At 41.6% G+C, this 15,663-nt stretch overlaps 1 protein-coding gene across 2 annotated transcripts; it reads right to left on the reverse strand.

Moving 5' to 3' along the window:
* Positions 1–6,473: 6,473 nt before the first annotated feature.
* Positions 6,474–14,730, reverse strand: ntaq1 (N-terminal glutamine amidase 1). 2 transcript variants are annotated; one of them, XM_008108225.3, is made up of 6 exons: positions 14,483–14,726; positions 11,693–11,792; positions 10,792–10,842; positions 9,965–10,113; positions 9,082–9,206; positions 6,474–7,320 (listed from the first exon to the last, which is right to left on the reverse strand). In XM_008108225.3, exons 1-6 carry the CDS (start codon positions 14,581–14,583, stop codon positions 7,199–7,201), a joined length of 648 nt encoding a protein of 215 aa, XP_008106432.1. In that variant the 5' UTR covers positions 14,584–14,726; the 3' UTR covers positions 6,474–7,198. The 2 variants fall into 2 exon arrangements, with proteins under 2 accessions (XP_008106432.1, XP_062836119.1); XM_062980049.1 differs by lacking the exon at positions 10,792–10,842 and having other exon boundaries at positions 14,483–14,730.
* Between the last annotated feature and the right edge of the window lie 933 nt (positions 14,731–15,663).

Raw genomic sequence — 15,663 nt, forward strand, 5'->3', positions numbered from 1 at the left:
GTTTATGTGGTATGACTTTTTTATTTTTCTGATTTTCTAAAACGTGTGAATTTTATACTATAGGTAATGCATATTGTCGCATAAGCATTGTTGGAACACAAATAAGGAGAAATTTCTGTCTGCACCTTGTACATAGGATTGTGACATTTTTCCTGACACTTTGTGTGAATCTGAATCCCCTTTGCTAAAATGTGTTCACTCTCAGACACATGGCCATTTTACTATACTTTTGCACTCTGTGTATGTACTTGTGTTGCTATTTTCCTTCCCAATTGGCAAGATGTTTCATATAATGAAACAATCCAAGTGGCAAAGAATTTGCCATGGATTAACATGATTGTGGTGCAATGGGCTAAACCCTTGAACTGGCTGAACTGCCAGCCTGAAGGTTGGGTTGCTGACCTGAAGATTGCTGGTTCGAATCCGCGAAACAGGGTGAGTTCCTGCCTGTCAGCTCTAGCTTGTAAGGACATGAGAGAAGCCTCCCAGCATGATGGTAACACATCCAGGCGTCCCCTGGGCAACGTCTCTGTAGACAGCCAATTATCTCACACCAGAAGTGACTTACAGTATATTCTCAAGTTGCTTCTGACACAATAAAACATAAATGCTATGTACAAAATAAGGTTAGATGTTCAGATAAAGTGTGCTTGAAACAGCAGCTGAGTGGCTATTTTGGCACAACTTTATCCAATACGCTGCTTCTTCCAATATGCCCAGAAAATCTATCTTGTTTTCTATCCTAATAAAATGTTTGGCTGTGAAGGACTTAGCTAAAGTAGATCTAAGACCTTCAAAGGATAGTAAAATATCTACTAAGTCCAACAGGATGTTCCTGGTTTGGGTCTTTTATCTAAATCTGCTCACTACACAGGAGAGGAGAATGGAGCTGGCAGGGATTTCTCAACAACTTGTTACATGGGTCATTTTCACAGCTCTGCCTCTTGCCAAAACCCCGTCAGATTTAACTAAAAACAGCCCTGCTTGCTTGCTGACATGTTGGCAAAAACAACTGCTTGCCATTAAATATATATATGACTTTTTAAAAGTCACACTCCTTTTGTGGATAAAAGGGGATCTTTTAAGAAATTCAACATTCTGGTGCTCAACCTTTGATGCATTGCATGGTTATGTATTGACGAATCTGGCAAGAGAAGGAGTGGGGTCCTCTTCTTTTTTTCTTGCGGGACTTTTGCAGCCATAAAGCCCCTTTTTAACAAGAAGTACAGGTAAAGCAGATAAACCCAGCTTTTAACAGATATGTGATTTCCAACAAAAATAACACTTCTGCATCTTCCTTATCCCCTTAATATTTACTAGCCTCCCTATAACTTCAGCTCTCCAAGAATTTTGGACTTCAACTCCCACAATTCCTGAACCGCTAGTATAGTGGGTATTGGAAGTCCAAAACACCTGGAAGGCCAAAGTTTTCCCTTGCAAACATATTACAAATTATTGCAATATATTACTGTGTTGGTGCCCAACAACCCTGTCTGCTTTTACCATTGCTTATTGTATTCCATGTACAGAAGACTCTCCGTTAATTGGAATTCAAACAACCTAAACTCTCAAGCAACTGGCAAAAAAAAAAATATCAAAGGAATAATACTTTATTGCATATGCATTCACAAACTTGTTTTTGTAATACAGTAAAATTGTGCTGTGTTAAGTTTGACTTTATTTGTCTTAATTTGCTTTTAATTGCTGTATTTTGATATGAATATCAAGTCGATTCAGAATGTAACTTTATGGTATGGTATAATATCCCCGGTGGTGCAGCGAGTTAAATCGCTGAGCTGTTGAACATGCTGACCAAAAGGTTGACGGTTCAAATCCAGGGAGCCAGGTGAGCTCCTGCTGTTAGCTCCAGCTTCTAACAACCTAGTAGTTTGAAAACATGCAAATGTAAGTAGATCAATAGGTACCGCTCCGGCAGGAAGGTAACGGCACTCCATGCAGTCATATGACCTTGGATGTGTCTACGGACAATGCCGGCTCTTCAGCTTAGAAATGGAGATGAGCACCAACCCCCAGAGTCAGACACGACTAGACTTAATGTCAGGAGAAAACATTTACCTTTTAGTATAATATTGGTATAGTATTAGGTCTATTTTTGAAAACAACTCTCAAGCAACCAGAAACTTTATCTGCCATGAGTGCTGGTTAACCGAGAGTACTGTATTGCAGTCATCTTTGTTTGCAACCATTAGAAGAGTAGGAAGCAGAGGCTGGAATGGCATGGTCTGCCAGGAAACCCTCCATAGTTGGAAGTAGCCGAGAGATAACATTAAAGTGGCCTTTGCAGTATTCTTTGCCCCCAGGATCTTCATCTCTTTTGTTATAGGGAAGCTAGGATTAACAGCTGGGGTTACTCTAGAACTATTCTAGAGATGTGAGAAGAACTACTCTAGAGCAGTGGTGCCTAACCTTTGCATCTCCAGATGTGGATGGGCCACCAGAATTGCATACCATCATCCATAATGGCTGGGGCTTCTGGATGCTGAAGTCCAGCGGTATTTAGAGAATCCAGATTTAGGCACCACTGCTCTAAAATATTTGGACTGCATGGCTTTATCCTAAGGATAACACATTTTCACTTCAGGGGCATCATTTACAACATCATCAGGTGCCTACATCAGGCTTGACTATAGCTTTGTCACTGCCTTACAGGAAATAACCACTGTGAATTATGCAGTTGTTCAAGAGCTGTTAGAATGGGGAGGTATATGTTTGGCACAAAGGCCAATGCTGCCCTTTCTCCATCATGTACAGTTACGACAAATATTGTCATATTTTCCTATATCTAATGCCAATGGGCCAGCTCCAGAAGGAAAATTTATTTTCCAAGTCACAAATCTTTCTTTGTCATATTTGTCAACATTCACTATATATATCTGGTTGTATATGTGTATAAAGTGGAAATGTATATGTTTTAAGACAAATGTGGGGTGGCTCGGAGTTGGAAAGTACCCCTTGTTTTGTATTTGAAACATACTTGTGTTTAGTATAATTGTGTGATTGAAAATCCTTCCATATATATTTTGCACATTCTTTTTCTTGCATGTTCAGCCCTTTAAGTTTGACAACTGTTTGGTACAAGCAGTGATGTTAATTTTTTTTAAGAAACCTTTTTGACACTGAACTATAAATAAACTGGTTTGGAAATTTATTTACACTTGTAATAGTATCATGATAATATACTTTATTTATATTCTGCTCTATCTCCCTGAGGGAACTCAGGACAAATTACAGAACACGCATACAGCAAGCATTCAATTCCGTTATACAATGAACAAGGACAGACAGACAATACACAAACAGAGGTAAAGGCATGGGAATTTTTCCCCCTCTTATTTCCGGCATCTTGGAAAGCTGTGCTCTACTCTGGCCACGGTGGGATTCTGTCACTCCATCTTTCATGCCAAGGAGCTTTGTCATCCTTAGACGTCCTCCTGATCAGTGTCCTTAAGTACTCCTTTTATACCTTCCCGCTAGAAGCGGTACCTATTTATCTACTCGCATTTCTGCTTTCGATCTGCTAGGTGAACCAGGAGCTGTAGTTGATGGCGGGTGCTCACCCTGGCCCGGGCTCGAACTGCCGACTTTTCGATCGGCAGGATTTTTCTGCAGCTAGTGGTTTAGTCCACTGTGCTAAGACAGCTGTGCTAAGTTTCAGCACATCCTTGCTTAGATGTGCTGAAACTTTTCATTTGACTTAACAACATCCTAAAGTTGGTTTCAGTTTGTCTCCCCAGTATATGAGGATAACTAATTCTCTTCTCTGTTTCAGACAGTAAGGCTGTTGTTGTTTATTTACATCCCACTTTTTCACTCCACAAAAGCTACTGATGGCTAACTTGTTCCTGAACTATCCAGGTCTCCAACTCCAGAACCAAACTCTTTATGAAGTCCTGTTGTTTATTTATATGCCACTTTTTCACTCTGCAAAGGCTACTGATGGCCAACTTGTTCCTGAACTATCCAGGTCTCTGAGCCCAGAACCAAACCCTCAAGGCTAATTTTGTCTCAATAGCTACACATCCAATATTACTGCAGATCCAAATGGTATCTACCTGAATGGCATGCATATCCACACATCCTCACAAGTTACTACTTAACAAAATAGAATAGTTTTAAGTGCATAGCTATACATTCAGAATCCATAGGTCCCTGACTTAAGCACCATCTGCTTAAAAACCCATCTTTACCACTTCAGTGTAACTACAATTAATGCAGTTCTACACCACTTTAACTGTCATTGCTCAATGCTATGGGGTCATGGGACTTGTAATTATTATAAGGCCTTTAACCCACTCTGGCAAAGAATGCTGATGTGTCACCAAACTACAAATCCCTGGATACCTTAGCATTGAGCCATGCTAATTAACGTGGTGTCTAGCAGCATTAATTCTACAGCTTAGATGTACCCTAAGAGGCACATTTTTGTTACACAGCTCTATAATAAAAAGTCAGGATTTTCTCAGGCCCATTTCCTTGCAAATAAAACATTTCCTTCCCCCACCAAAATAGCTGGCTTGCGTAGTGCTGAATCACAACCCTCAATCTCTGTTTCACCACAAGCCTTGTATTTATAGTCTCTTGTTTTTAACTCCATGAATTCAGGGTTAATACTAGTTTGGAGAGGTGTCTAGACAATTGGGGAGAGGGAGCAGGTTGGATGTAGGGAAGAACATAAAATATTTTGGACTGCAGAACAAGTAGCACTGATGACCTTTTCTTGTGCCTGGGAAAAACAGTTACTTCTGAGCTTTATTTGGAGGTTGTCTTATATATATGTATAATATATATAAAAAGGAAGACCAAAGGAATGTAAGCTAGGACATTTTTACTAAAGCTGATAATGCTGCACCAGGATAAGTTGGTTATTGTGGCAAACTTATCACATGTCTACAGTGCATAGAGCTTTAGACATAAACACTCAACTCACTTTTGTTTTTCCTTTACACCCACGAGTACATTCCCTTATGTTCATCCCAAGGGAAATGTTCTATTTTTAATTTTGTTCTGGTAACTGAGAAGCATTCGACCATATTAAAGGGTATTTTCACATGGCCACAGCGAACCCGAGACAATGCCTCCCAGTGTTGGCTTGTCTCATGAAGATTCCAGCAGAGAAGTGAAGGATGATGATTTTAAAAGATCAGATCATGAGCTGAACATGAGTCAGCAGGGCGATGCAGCTGCAAAAAAAGTGGGCTGCAATTGTTTTCAAGTTGGGAGGCAGGACAGCTTCGCTCTTGTCAGAAGTCATGTGGAGTAAACACTGTGTCCGGTTCTGGATAGCTCCAGGAACAAAATGCTGAACATGGGGCACTCAACTGAACATCTGCAGGGAAAAGCCAGGGCATTAGGAGCACATTTTCAGCAAATGACCTGATCGAAACCATAGAAGACAGTTTGACCCATGAGCAGATTTTTCTTTTAAATAGAATTTAGTTCTCACGAAGAAAACAAAACAGAGAGAAAACAGGGATCATGTGCTTTGGGTTGGATTAAATGAATAGAAAAGTCTAATAATACTAACATGTAAGCAACGTGTGAGCTTAAGATCAAGGATTCCCATTAACCAGAGTGTGCCAGCCATATGGTTTAGATTGAGGAATGCATATGGCCCTTAGGTAAAGGTTTCTCCCTGAGATGAAGTCTAGTCGTGTCCAACTCGGGGGGTTTGTATTCATCTCCATTTCTAAGCTGAAGAGCCAGCGTTGTCCGTAGACACCTCCAAAGTCATGTGGCTGGCATGCCTGCATGGAGCACCATTCCCTTCCCACCAGAGCAGTACCTATTGATCTATTCACATTTGCATGTTTTCGAACTGCTAGGTTGGCAGAAGCTGGGGCTAACAGCGTGAGCTCACCCGCTCCCCAGACATGGACCACCAACCTTTTGTTCAGCAAGTTCAACAGCTCAGCAGTTTAACCCGCTGCACGATTGGGGGCTCCTCTCTACTTCATAAACCGCCTTATATGAATAATTCTAATAACGTCATCATAGGTTAGGAAGACACATGTGTGTTCTCAGTATCTTTTCTGCAGCAAAAACAATTTTTAGGGTAGGAAAAAGGACATGTTCCCTAGCCATATTGGCCAGGGATGATGGAAGTTCTGGTTCAAAATAGCTGGAAGACATTGAGGAAGGTCACCTGATTAATGTGTCATACACATGTCTGTTTCCAAAGGGCTACACTAGGACTGGGGAACTTGAGACACTCCGGAAGTTGTTGGATTGCAACCTCCAGAAACACTTACAATTGCAGCCACCCTAGAAAAGGAAATACCACCAACTCCCTGGAACCCAATTGAAGCAATTTTTTCAGATAAATTTGTACACATAAGTGAAGATTTGTGGGGAAAACTTCTAGAACTTAAATACAAATGTAATACATAATACCATCCCATTATCTTCAAACCAGTTGAACTAGACAGTCCTTCAAATGAAAGACAGAAACGGGATCCCCGCTCTCAATTTTATTTGACTATAGTGAAATGTATTTTTTATGAAGACTAATTATGTCAGTGAACACTTATATAGAAAACTGAACATACAAATATTGTTTCATTTTTGTCCTCTTTTTATGGTAGTGTGCAGCCATCCTGAAAAACTTCGTATAGCCTAGAGGCATTAGCTAGGGAATTTCCCTTGAATTCCAAACAGTTCTGCAAGTGAAGTACAAATCACTCAATAAAACCCCATGAAACAAGAGTTATTTTACTTCACGCAGTGTATGACTTCTGAAATATCAAAGGTGGGAAAAAGGACAAGTTTTGATCTCTTCCTTTTAATACTTTAAAATGTTTTGCTGTTGTTTGCAAACAGACAATTGTAACCTTTTGTGAGACTAGCAAGGGTTCTGGACAGTAACAGCTTAAGACGATGAAACTTGGGGTCATGACTCATGTTACTGAGTTAATCCACCTCTAAAACTCATCTTCTTCACCTATGGTTTTCCACTTCACAGATCATGATTTCTTTTTCCAGCAGGTCAGGATATATCTGAAGTATATAGACTCAGTATAACCATTTTGGCTTGCAATTTTTTTTAAAAAAAGGTTTAATTCATTACATATATTCCTTTTATTTCTCCAAACTAAGAATATTACTTCAGTTACTACTGAATAAACAGAACGGCAGATCTCATAATAAATATCAGTGCCTCCGTCTCAATTATTCCACCATCCTACATGGGATGCTCAAAATCAGTTCTGCCAAAAGACTGCACAAAGTCATGGAGTGAAAAGACGGATCCCCATCCGATATCTGGATTCATACTGATGAAGTTGTCCAGGTTCATCTTGAACTCTTTAAAAAAAGAAAAGAAAGTGAGAGAAAGGCATTAAAGTTAATAGCCCAGGACCTTTTGAGCAATGTAGTTGTCAAAAGATGTGACTCTACCGATAGAACTGCTTCTCTCTGTTGAATTGGAAGGAACAGCTTTTCTTTTTCTTTTGCTGCCAACCTCCACTCCACAATGCAGCCTAAAATCTGTTCTGGAGGACCAGGAAATCCCAAGCAGATTTCTGGGCATCACAGAAGGCTGCAGTAGAGAGTGAGGAGAAGAAAAAAAAAAAGAGCATTATTCCAGAGCCATCTGGAAGTATAATGTTGGATTTGAAGATGGTTTCCTTTCCTGAGGGCCATGGCCTAAAGGCCTGGGAAGCTTTGTTCCACACAAGAGATTTGCCCAGAACAGTTTCAAATAAGTCCAGCCCTTGCTGTGGGCAAAAAGCGCTGATGAAAGGAAATGCAAATCAAATAAGAGATTTAGGCTGAGAAACATGCTTATTGCCTATAGGCACAATGGCTGGCAGCATGTAAACAACTGAGGACCTAGATACTGGAGGGAATGCCTTTCCTGATACATCATTAACTGACCATTAAGGTCTGCTAGGTCACACCCCTGGGGGCCATTTGCCATGGGAAGCAGCAGGAAAAGGCTTTTTACTGTGAAATGCCAGTAATGGAATGTGCCCCATCCTTGGAAGCCCAACTGACCCAAACCCTTGCCCTCATTTTTTTGGCATTAAGTTAAAACCCAGCTGTTCCATCATAGCATCTGAGACCATAGTTTAATTTCTAACAATTTATGAGTTCTTAAATTGTTTTGAAATATCTTAAATGTCTTGAACCATTTCAAGATGTTTTATATTTTTATTTTAAAAGATGTCACATTGAGGAAGGGGCAAGCTTGTTTTCCACTGCTCCGGAGACTAGAACATGGAATAATGGCTTCAAATAGTAGGAAAAGAGATTCATCCTAAACATTAGAAAGAACTTCCCGATGGTAAGAGCTGTTTGGCAGTAGAATACACTACCTCAGAGCTTGATGGAGTCTCTTTCTCTCGAGGCTTTTAAGCAGAGGCTGGATGGCCATCTGCCAGGGGTGCTTTGATTGTGCTTTTCCTGCAAGGCAGGATTATTGGACTGGATGGCCCTTGTGGTCTCTTCCAACTCCGTGATTCTAACTGTATTTTCCAGCAATAATAGATGTATTGAATAAGCAAGAGTTAAGTATTGATTTGCTATACAGCAAATCAGTTTAGTGGGCTTATCCCACGGGGAGATGGTGGCGGGGTATAAATAAAGTTTTATTATTATTATTTTATTATTATTATTTGGATGAGGGGTAGGAACAGCGTTACTGCAAAGACCTTGTTTTAGGCCACTGATTGCACCTCATGTTCAGATTTGCAGATATAAGTCAGCCTACTGATAATTAAACACATAAGATGAATGCATGTAACAGGGTTGCACAGAAAATGAAAGACTTAAATTATTTCTCTTCAGTGAAAGAGACTCTACGTCTTCTGTCTTAACAGATCTTTCAGCATATTGAATGAGATTTCAGTGTCAGACCCACTTGAAGTGTAAATCCACGGAAATGAAGGGAACTCCTTAGGTGTAAAACACACAATTTGAATGAATTTCAATGAGACTATTCTAGTTGGGACTAATAATGGACTAAACTCATTCTCCAATAAACAAAATGTTAAATCTTTGAATCTGTGAACAGAAAGCAAAAGGAGTACTAATTTGGGTGAAATGCTAAATACAGCCACTTACCTGCAGTTTCAATGCACGGGTACAGAGGTGGAGGCTTCAGCCAGTTTCCACTGGCATCCTTCATGTGGGATCGGTCAGAAGCGAACGTCTTCAGAAACACATCAGCTCGAACCAATCTGACTTTTCTAAATAAGTCAAACACTTAAGTGATGGGACTTGCATAGTCCTTGGCAGAAACATCAGGAAGCAGTGGGATGACTCTGCTCCTAGTATTTTCAACTACATCTGAACCAAATATTAAATTGTCATTTAGCATCAGACTCTTCATTGGTCATTCACAATGAATCCACATTAAATATGCGCATTCCATAAATGATATTGCTCCAAATGTCTAAAAGTAGCACAGTAACTAACAACACAGTCCTGTGGATATTTACTTCCTCCCAGATACTTGGCCAAAGGACTATCATCTAACAGGGAATATGTTCAAAGGAACACAACAGGTCTTATTTCTGATATCTGTAGGATTGCATCAAAATTCAGTATTTCTGAAGTAGCTACCCATAACCAAATGGGAAACTGAAGCCTCGTCATAGTCCAACACACAAACCACTACACCATACTGGCCATCATTTAGAACATTCCCCCGCCCCCTGGTGCACTCTTTGTCTTCTAAGAGAATGGCATGTTTCACTTATGCAACTGTGTAAGTACTATTATTGTTATTATTTATCATTTTCAATGTATACAATCAGATCAGTATAAGACTTTTAAAAACTGGAGATGGCAGCTTCCTTGTTGCCAGAGCCTTTGGTGTAATCTGAAATTTCTTTAACTGAAATTTGTGGGTGATTCACAACCCTTGAGCCAGACCCAACACAAAGACAAAACTATGATATAGCAGAAGCTTTGCCATCACAATTTTTGTGATTTCCACCCTCACCTTCGATATCCAGGATTAATAATGCTGTCTGATTTGAACGCCTCTTCAATATAGGTGTCAAAGGGGCAGGGAAAAGGAAGCACAGTGTCAAGGTCATAAATGAAGTTCTGGTCTCCATTAGCCACATGAAGCAAAATCACATGGTAATCCTGTAAAAGGGGAGAGATTGTGCAGTTCTTCAGTATTAGGTCTGTAATGATGTTATAACAATAATCACTGCCTTAGCTATGTACATTTAATTTGTATTCAGATTTTTATATTTGCAAGGGTAGCATGTTGCCCTTGGTTTTAAATGTTGCAATGATTTATGCCCATCCAAATGATTTGAAAATTACTGGGGTGCAACTTTCCTTACATTTGAGTGGATATAATGAAGTGGTGTTTCTAGAAGAACTTTTACACACTCTGGAGGATAAAACTAAATATATATAGTGCAGGCTGAGCAGAGATGAGGAATATTTTACCCTTCAGAAATTTAGGACTGCAGCCCCTATGATCACTTTACTATTGGCTACGCTGGGTAGGGCTTCTGGAGATGAAGCCCAAAACAACCAGAGCACCAAAGACTCTTGTCTTATTATTATAAAGATCACAATGGGAAATTGTAAATGAGTGAAAAATAGATGGAAGGAGGATTGCAGAGTTGCTGGGAGTGCCCAGACCTGCAACACAATTCCCTAAAAATAGTATGTAGCCTGCAGACTGCACAATTCCCAGCCAACTTTAGGCAATAGCTATATTAGCAAAGGATTATCACAAATAAAAGTAACAGGAACAATGAAAGGGATAATATTAAATATAGCAAAGGAAAATGGGGGTTTCCTCACCCAAATCACAGGTTCTTCTCCACACCCTGCCTGCTGCTTCCAAAGTGGCACCTATGTGTTACAAGGAATAAGTGAGCACATTTAAAGATAAGTCTGCACATAAGTGCTTGAATGATTATAAACTAGGTTTACCCATACACTCATACAAAATTATATGCAAAGCTAAACCGTTTCAAAGGAAATTATGTAGCGAGGCTCCAAGGAGCACTGGAATCCCCAACACACAAATGAACTTGTGAGGCACTTTAGAATCTGACCACAGTGTTTAACATGATCTAATTAAGATATCTAAGCAAGCATAATTAATTATGGTTGCAGACTCAAAGGTATGACTTTTGTTTGTTCATTGACACCTTCCTCCAAGGACCTCAAGGCAGCATATATGACTTTACTGACTTTATATCGATAACAATCCCATGAGGCAGGATAGTGAGAAATAATTACTGATCCTTGAGTATCATAACTCAATATGGACTGGAACTCCCATATCCCACTCCATCACTCCAACCACACTATATATATTGTTTCTCCACATGTTGCCAGTTTGTGTATATGTAAAAGCCCTGCTTCTTCATAAAGATCCTGTTATGCAAGACATTTGACCCATAAAATTTCCCCTGGCAGCAAGATAAAGAAATGAGAAAGGTTTCTGGGCATCACAGAGGGAGAGCCTGAGGCTTGCAATCTTACATCCAGTTATCAGGTGATAAGTCACAATGAGACTTACATCTAAGAAATAATGGCCATGATGATGGAAAAATCCTGAGAACTGTAATTCAAAAAAGTAATATTTCCGGGCTTAGGGAAAAAAACTCTATACTACTTTAAAAAACCAGGATCCAGCTTTTGCTTTTGCAAACTTCACATTGTTTTTCAGATTCAGTTCTATACCTCAACTCACCATTCTTCTATCATTAGAAATGAAAACAGCATAAAATTCTTCTAAAGGGTATTGATTCTGCCTCTGGATGTATTCACATAGTTTCCACACATTTTCTTCACTGTAAAACAAAACAGAAACATCACATTCACATTTTAATTCTTCTGGTAATACAAATTTAATAACCAATATGTTCACTTATATCATTTCAAAGAGTTAAAGTCCATTTAAGGATTCTTGCTTATCTCCATTTAAATTTCATTTCCATTTCTAAAAGTTTGGCCCAATCTCTTTTTTAAAAACTCTGTGGGTATATACATGCACTAGCTAGAACCAGGATCGATTTTTCCTAAGACTTATACTTAGTACATACACCATTGATATCAGGTAAGGAAAATATTGTAGGTATGTAGAAGGCCAAGAATCAGCTGTCTCTTCTTACCCCCAACCCTCGTGTTGGCTGAGTTAAATACATGGACACTAGCAGCATGATGTAGTAATTTGAATATTGGGACGAGAACACTGGGAGACCAGGTTTAACCTGGAAACCCATGAAAACCCATTGTCCACTAGCAAGTTGTATTGTCTCAGCCTCACGGGAAGGCAAGGGCAAGTTATCCATGGTACTTAATTAACTGGCATATCCTCTAGTAGTATTTAGATCATGTAATGAATGCTTCCCATGCCACTTCAGAAATGCTCACCATGGAGAAGCACCTAGATAACAGAGGAATGTCAGTCACTTTATTTGAGTAGCCTAAAGCATTACACTGAACATGAGTCAACAGTGTGATGCATCAGTTTAAAAAGCCCATACGATTCTAGGCTGCATCAATAGGAGTATAGTTATCAATAATAATAACAGTAATACTTTATTTTTATACCCCGCCTCCATCTCCCCGAAGGGACTTGGGGCAGCTTACATGGGGCCAAGCCCAGATAAAACAGCAAACCAAAATAAAATGACATACAGACACAAAAATTAAATTAACACTCTAAACATGATGAAATATAAAATGATAATCATAGTAAAAACATGGATTTGGCACCCGAGTAGAGGGGATAAGAACAAACTGGGTAAAGTGCAACAAGTGAATATTGTAAACAAGGTAGTTGATTAAGTGCTACCGTCAATAGGAGACAACTTGGGGTGGGATGGACCGTGTGACTATAATAGAGCATGATAAAGTGCAACAGATGAGGAAATGGTCTTAGATACAAAGTCTATCATGGGGATGGGGAATTCACTCTCCAAAAGCCTGTTGGAAGAGCCAAGTTTTTAGGCTCTTCCTAAATACTGCCAGGGTGGGGGCTTGGCTAATCTCCCTGGGGAGCGAGTTCCAGAGCCGGAGGGGCCAACATGGAGAAGGCCCTCTCCCTTGTCCCCACCAACCATGCTTGTGACAGAGGCCAAAGCAAGAGGAGAGCCTCCCCCGATGAACGAAAGGATCATGCAGGTTCGTAGGAGATACGGTCCTGAAGTTAGGCAGGTCCTGAAGCATTCATGGCTTTGTAAGTGATCACCTGAACCTTGGATTGGACCTGGAAGATGAATAGCAGCCAATGGAGTTTCTTAAACAGGGGGGTTGACCGCTCCCTGTAAAGTTGCTCCAGTGAGTAGTCTGGCTGCTGAATGCTGGACTAGTTGGAGTTTCTGGGCTGTCTTCAAGGGCAGCCTCACGTAGAGTGCATTGCAATAATCCAATCTAGAGGTAACTAGGGCATGACCCACCATGGCCAGATCAGACTTCATGAGGTATGGTTGCAGTTGGCGCACAAGTTTTAGTTGTGCAAAGGCCCTCCCGGCCACCGCTGACACCTGAGCAACAAATGTCAGCGTTGAGTCCAGGAGGACCCCCAAACTGCGGACCTGCGCCTTCAGGAGGAGTGCGATCCCGGCGAGAACAGGTTTATTTTATTTTATTTGCAGTTTTTATATTCCGCCCTTCTCACCTCGAAGGGGACTCAGGGCAGATCACATTATATACATATAGGGCAAAAATTCAATGCCCATAAACACATCGAACCGAGACAGAGACAGACAGACGCAGAGGCAATTTAACCTTCTCCTGAGGGGATGTTCAATTCTGGCCACAGGGGGGAGCAGCTGCTTCATCATCCACTGTGATGGCACTTCCTCATTCCAATGTCATAAATTGGTTAAACTTGCCTCCCCACTTTTATAAGTGGTACCTTATTTCCTACTTGATAGATGCAACTATCTTTCGGGTTGCTAGGTCAGCAACGAGTAGGGGCTATTTTTTATTTTTAATTGACGGGTGCTCACCCTGCCATCTGGAGCCCCCAGATGGCGTAGTGGACTAAGTGACTTGAAGGTTGGGCTGCTGACCTGAAAGCTGCCAGGTTCGAATCCCACCTGGGGAGAGTGTGGATGAGCTCCCTCTATCAGCTCCAGCTCCATGCGGGGACATGAGAGAAGCCTCCCACAAGGATGGTAAAAACATCAAAACATCCGGGCGTCCCCTGGGCAACGTCCTTGCAGACGGCCAATTCTCTCACTCCAGAAGCAACTCCGGTTGCTCCTGACAACAACAAAAAAAAACCCTGCCACGAGCTGGCTTCGAACTCAAGACCTCACGGTCAGAGTGATTTATTGCAGCATGCTGCTCACCAGCCTGCGCCACAGCCCGGCCCCCAATAGGTTGCCACCTAATACCCCAATCGGCCCTACAACTGACCTGGAGGCTGTTTGGAATAGTGGGAGATGAAGTCCAAAACACCTGGAGGGCCCAAATTTGCCCATAACTAGGTTGGAGTAACGAATGGCCCTTCCAAGCCTATGGTTCTTACCAATAGCAGCTGGTGTAGATGCATCCAGGCCGGTCTGGGACTGCAGGCTGGTAGGAGGGCGAGGCTGATGCTGCTCCAAGCCCGAGAGCCTGCTGCTCCATCCGGGAACCCACGGGCCTGGCGAGGGGAGAAGCTTGGGGGGCTCATTTCCCCGGGAAGGAAAGCCGAGGAGGAAGACGGGCCCGAGCCGGCTGCTGCAGCATTCCTGACAGGAACCGGAAGAAGCAGCCTGGCTTGGAAGGCGCTCCCCTCAAGCACAGAAGGAGCGAGCGAGCGCCACAAACAATGCCTTCCCAGGGAAACACGGCCCCGGAGATAGGGTTCCGGGCAACTGTGTTGCTTGAAAGCAAAAACTGACGAAGGATAGATAGGGTTGCTGTGACTTTTCCGGGCTTTATGGCCATGTTCCAGAAGCATTCTTTCCTGACGTTTCGCCTGCACCTATGTCAGGCGTCCTCAAAGGTTGTGAGGTCTGTTGGAAAGTAAGTAGGCAAGTGGTGTTTGAAAAAGAACTTGAAATTTAATGGTGAATAGGGAATTCTTTTTCAAACACCCTATACCTGTGGAAGGTCCAGGGTGGGAGAAAGAACTCTTGTCTTGTCAAAGGCTTTCATGGCCGGGATCACAGGGTTGTTTTATGTTTTCCCGGCTGTATGGCCATCTTTTGACATCTATCGGACAGATAGAAGCTATTTAACCTCACATCTGTTATAGAACTCCAATATGCCGATGACAACATAGTCTGTGTGCACTCAGAAGAAGACCTACAAGCCACTCGCAGAAGCATACGAGAAGCTCGGCCTCTCATTGAACATCGAGAAAACCAAAGTGCTCCTCCAACAGGCACCAGCGAATCCCTCTGCAATGCCAGGAATACAACGTAATGGTGTCACATTAGAAAACGTTGACCATTTCCGCCACCTCTCCACAAAAGTCAACATCGACACTGAAATACAACACCGCCTGAGCTCTGCGAGTGCAGCATTTTTCCGTATGTAGCACAGAGTGTTTGATGACCGGGACATCCGTAGAGATACTAAGATGCTTGTTTATAAAGCCATCGTCCTCCCAACCCTGCTCTACGCCTGCGAAACGTGGACGTCTACAGACGTCACACTCAACTCCTGGAGCGTTTCCATCAGCGTTGCCTCAGAAAAATCCTGCAAATCTCTTGGGAAGAC

The sequence above is a fragment of the Anolis carolinensis genome, chromosome 4, assembly GCF_035594765.1.
Source record: "Anolis carolinensis isolate JA03-04 chromosome 4, rAnoCar3.1.pri, whole genome shotgun sequence".
NCBI lineage: Eukaryota > Metazoa > Chordata > Lepidosauria > Squamata > Dactyloidae > Anolis > Anolis carolinensis.

Coding starts and splice junctions, on each gene's coding strand:
- ntaq1 (XM_008108225.3), bottom strand. CDS start 14,583: ATGGAGCAGCAGGCTCTCGGGCTTGGAGCAGCATCAGCCTCGCCCTCC. Junction 10,843..11,692: donor TTTCTAATGATAGAAGAATG/GTGAGTTGAGGT, acceptor TGTAACACATAG/GTGCCACTTTGGAAGCAGCA. Junction 10,114..10,791: donor GAGAAGAACCTGTGATTTGG/GTGAGGAAACCC, acceptor CCCCTTTTACAG/GATTACCATGTGATTTTGCT.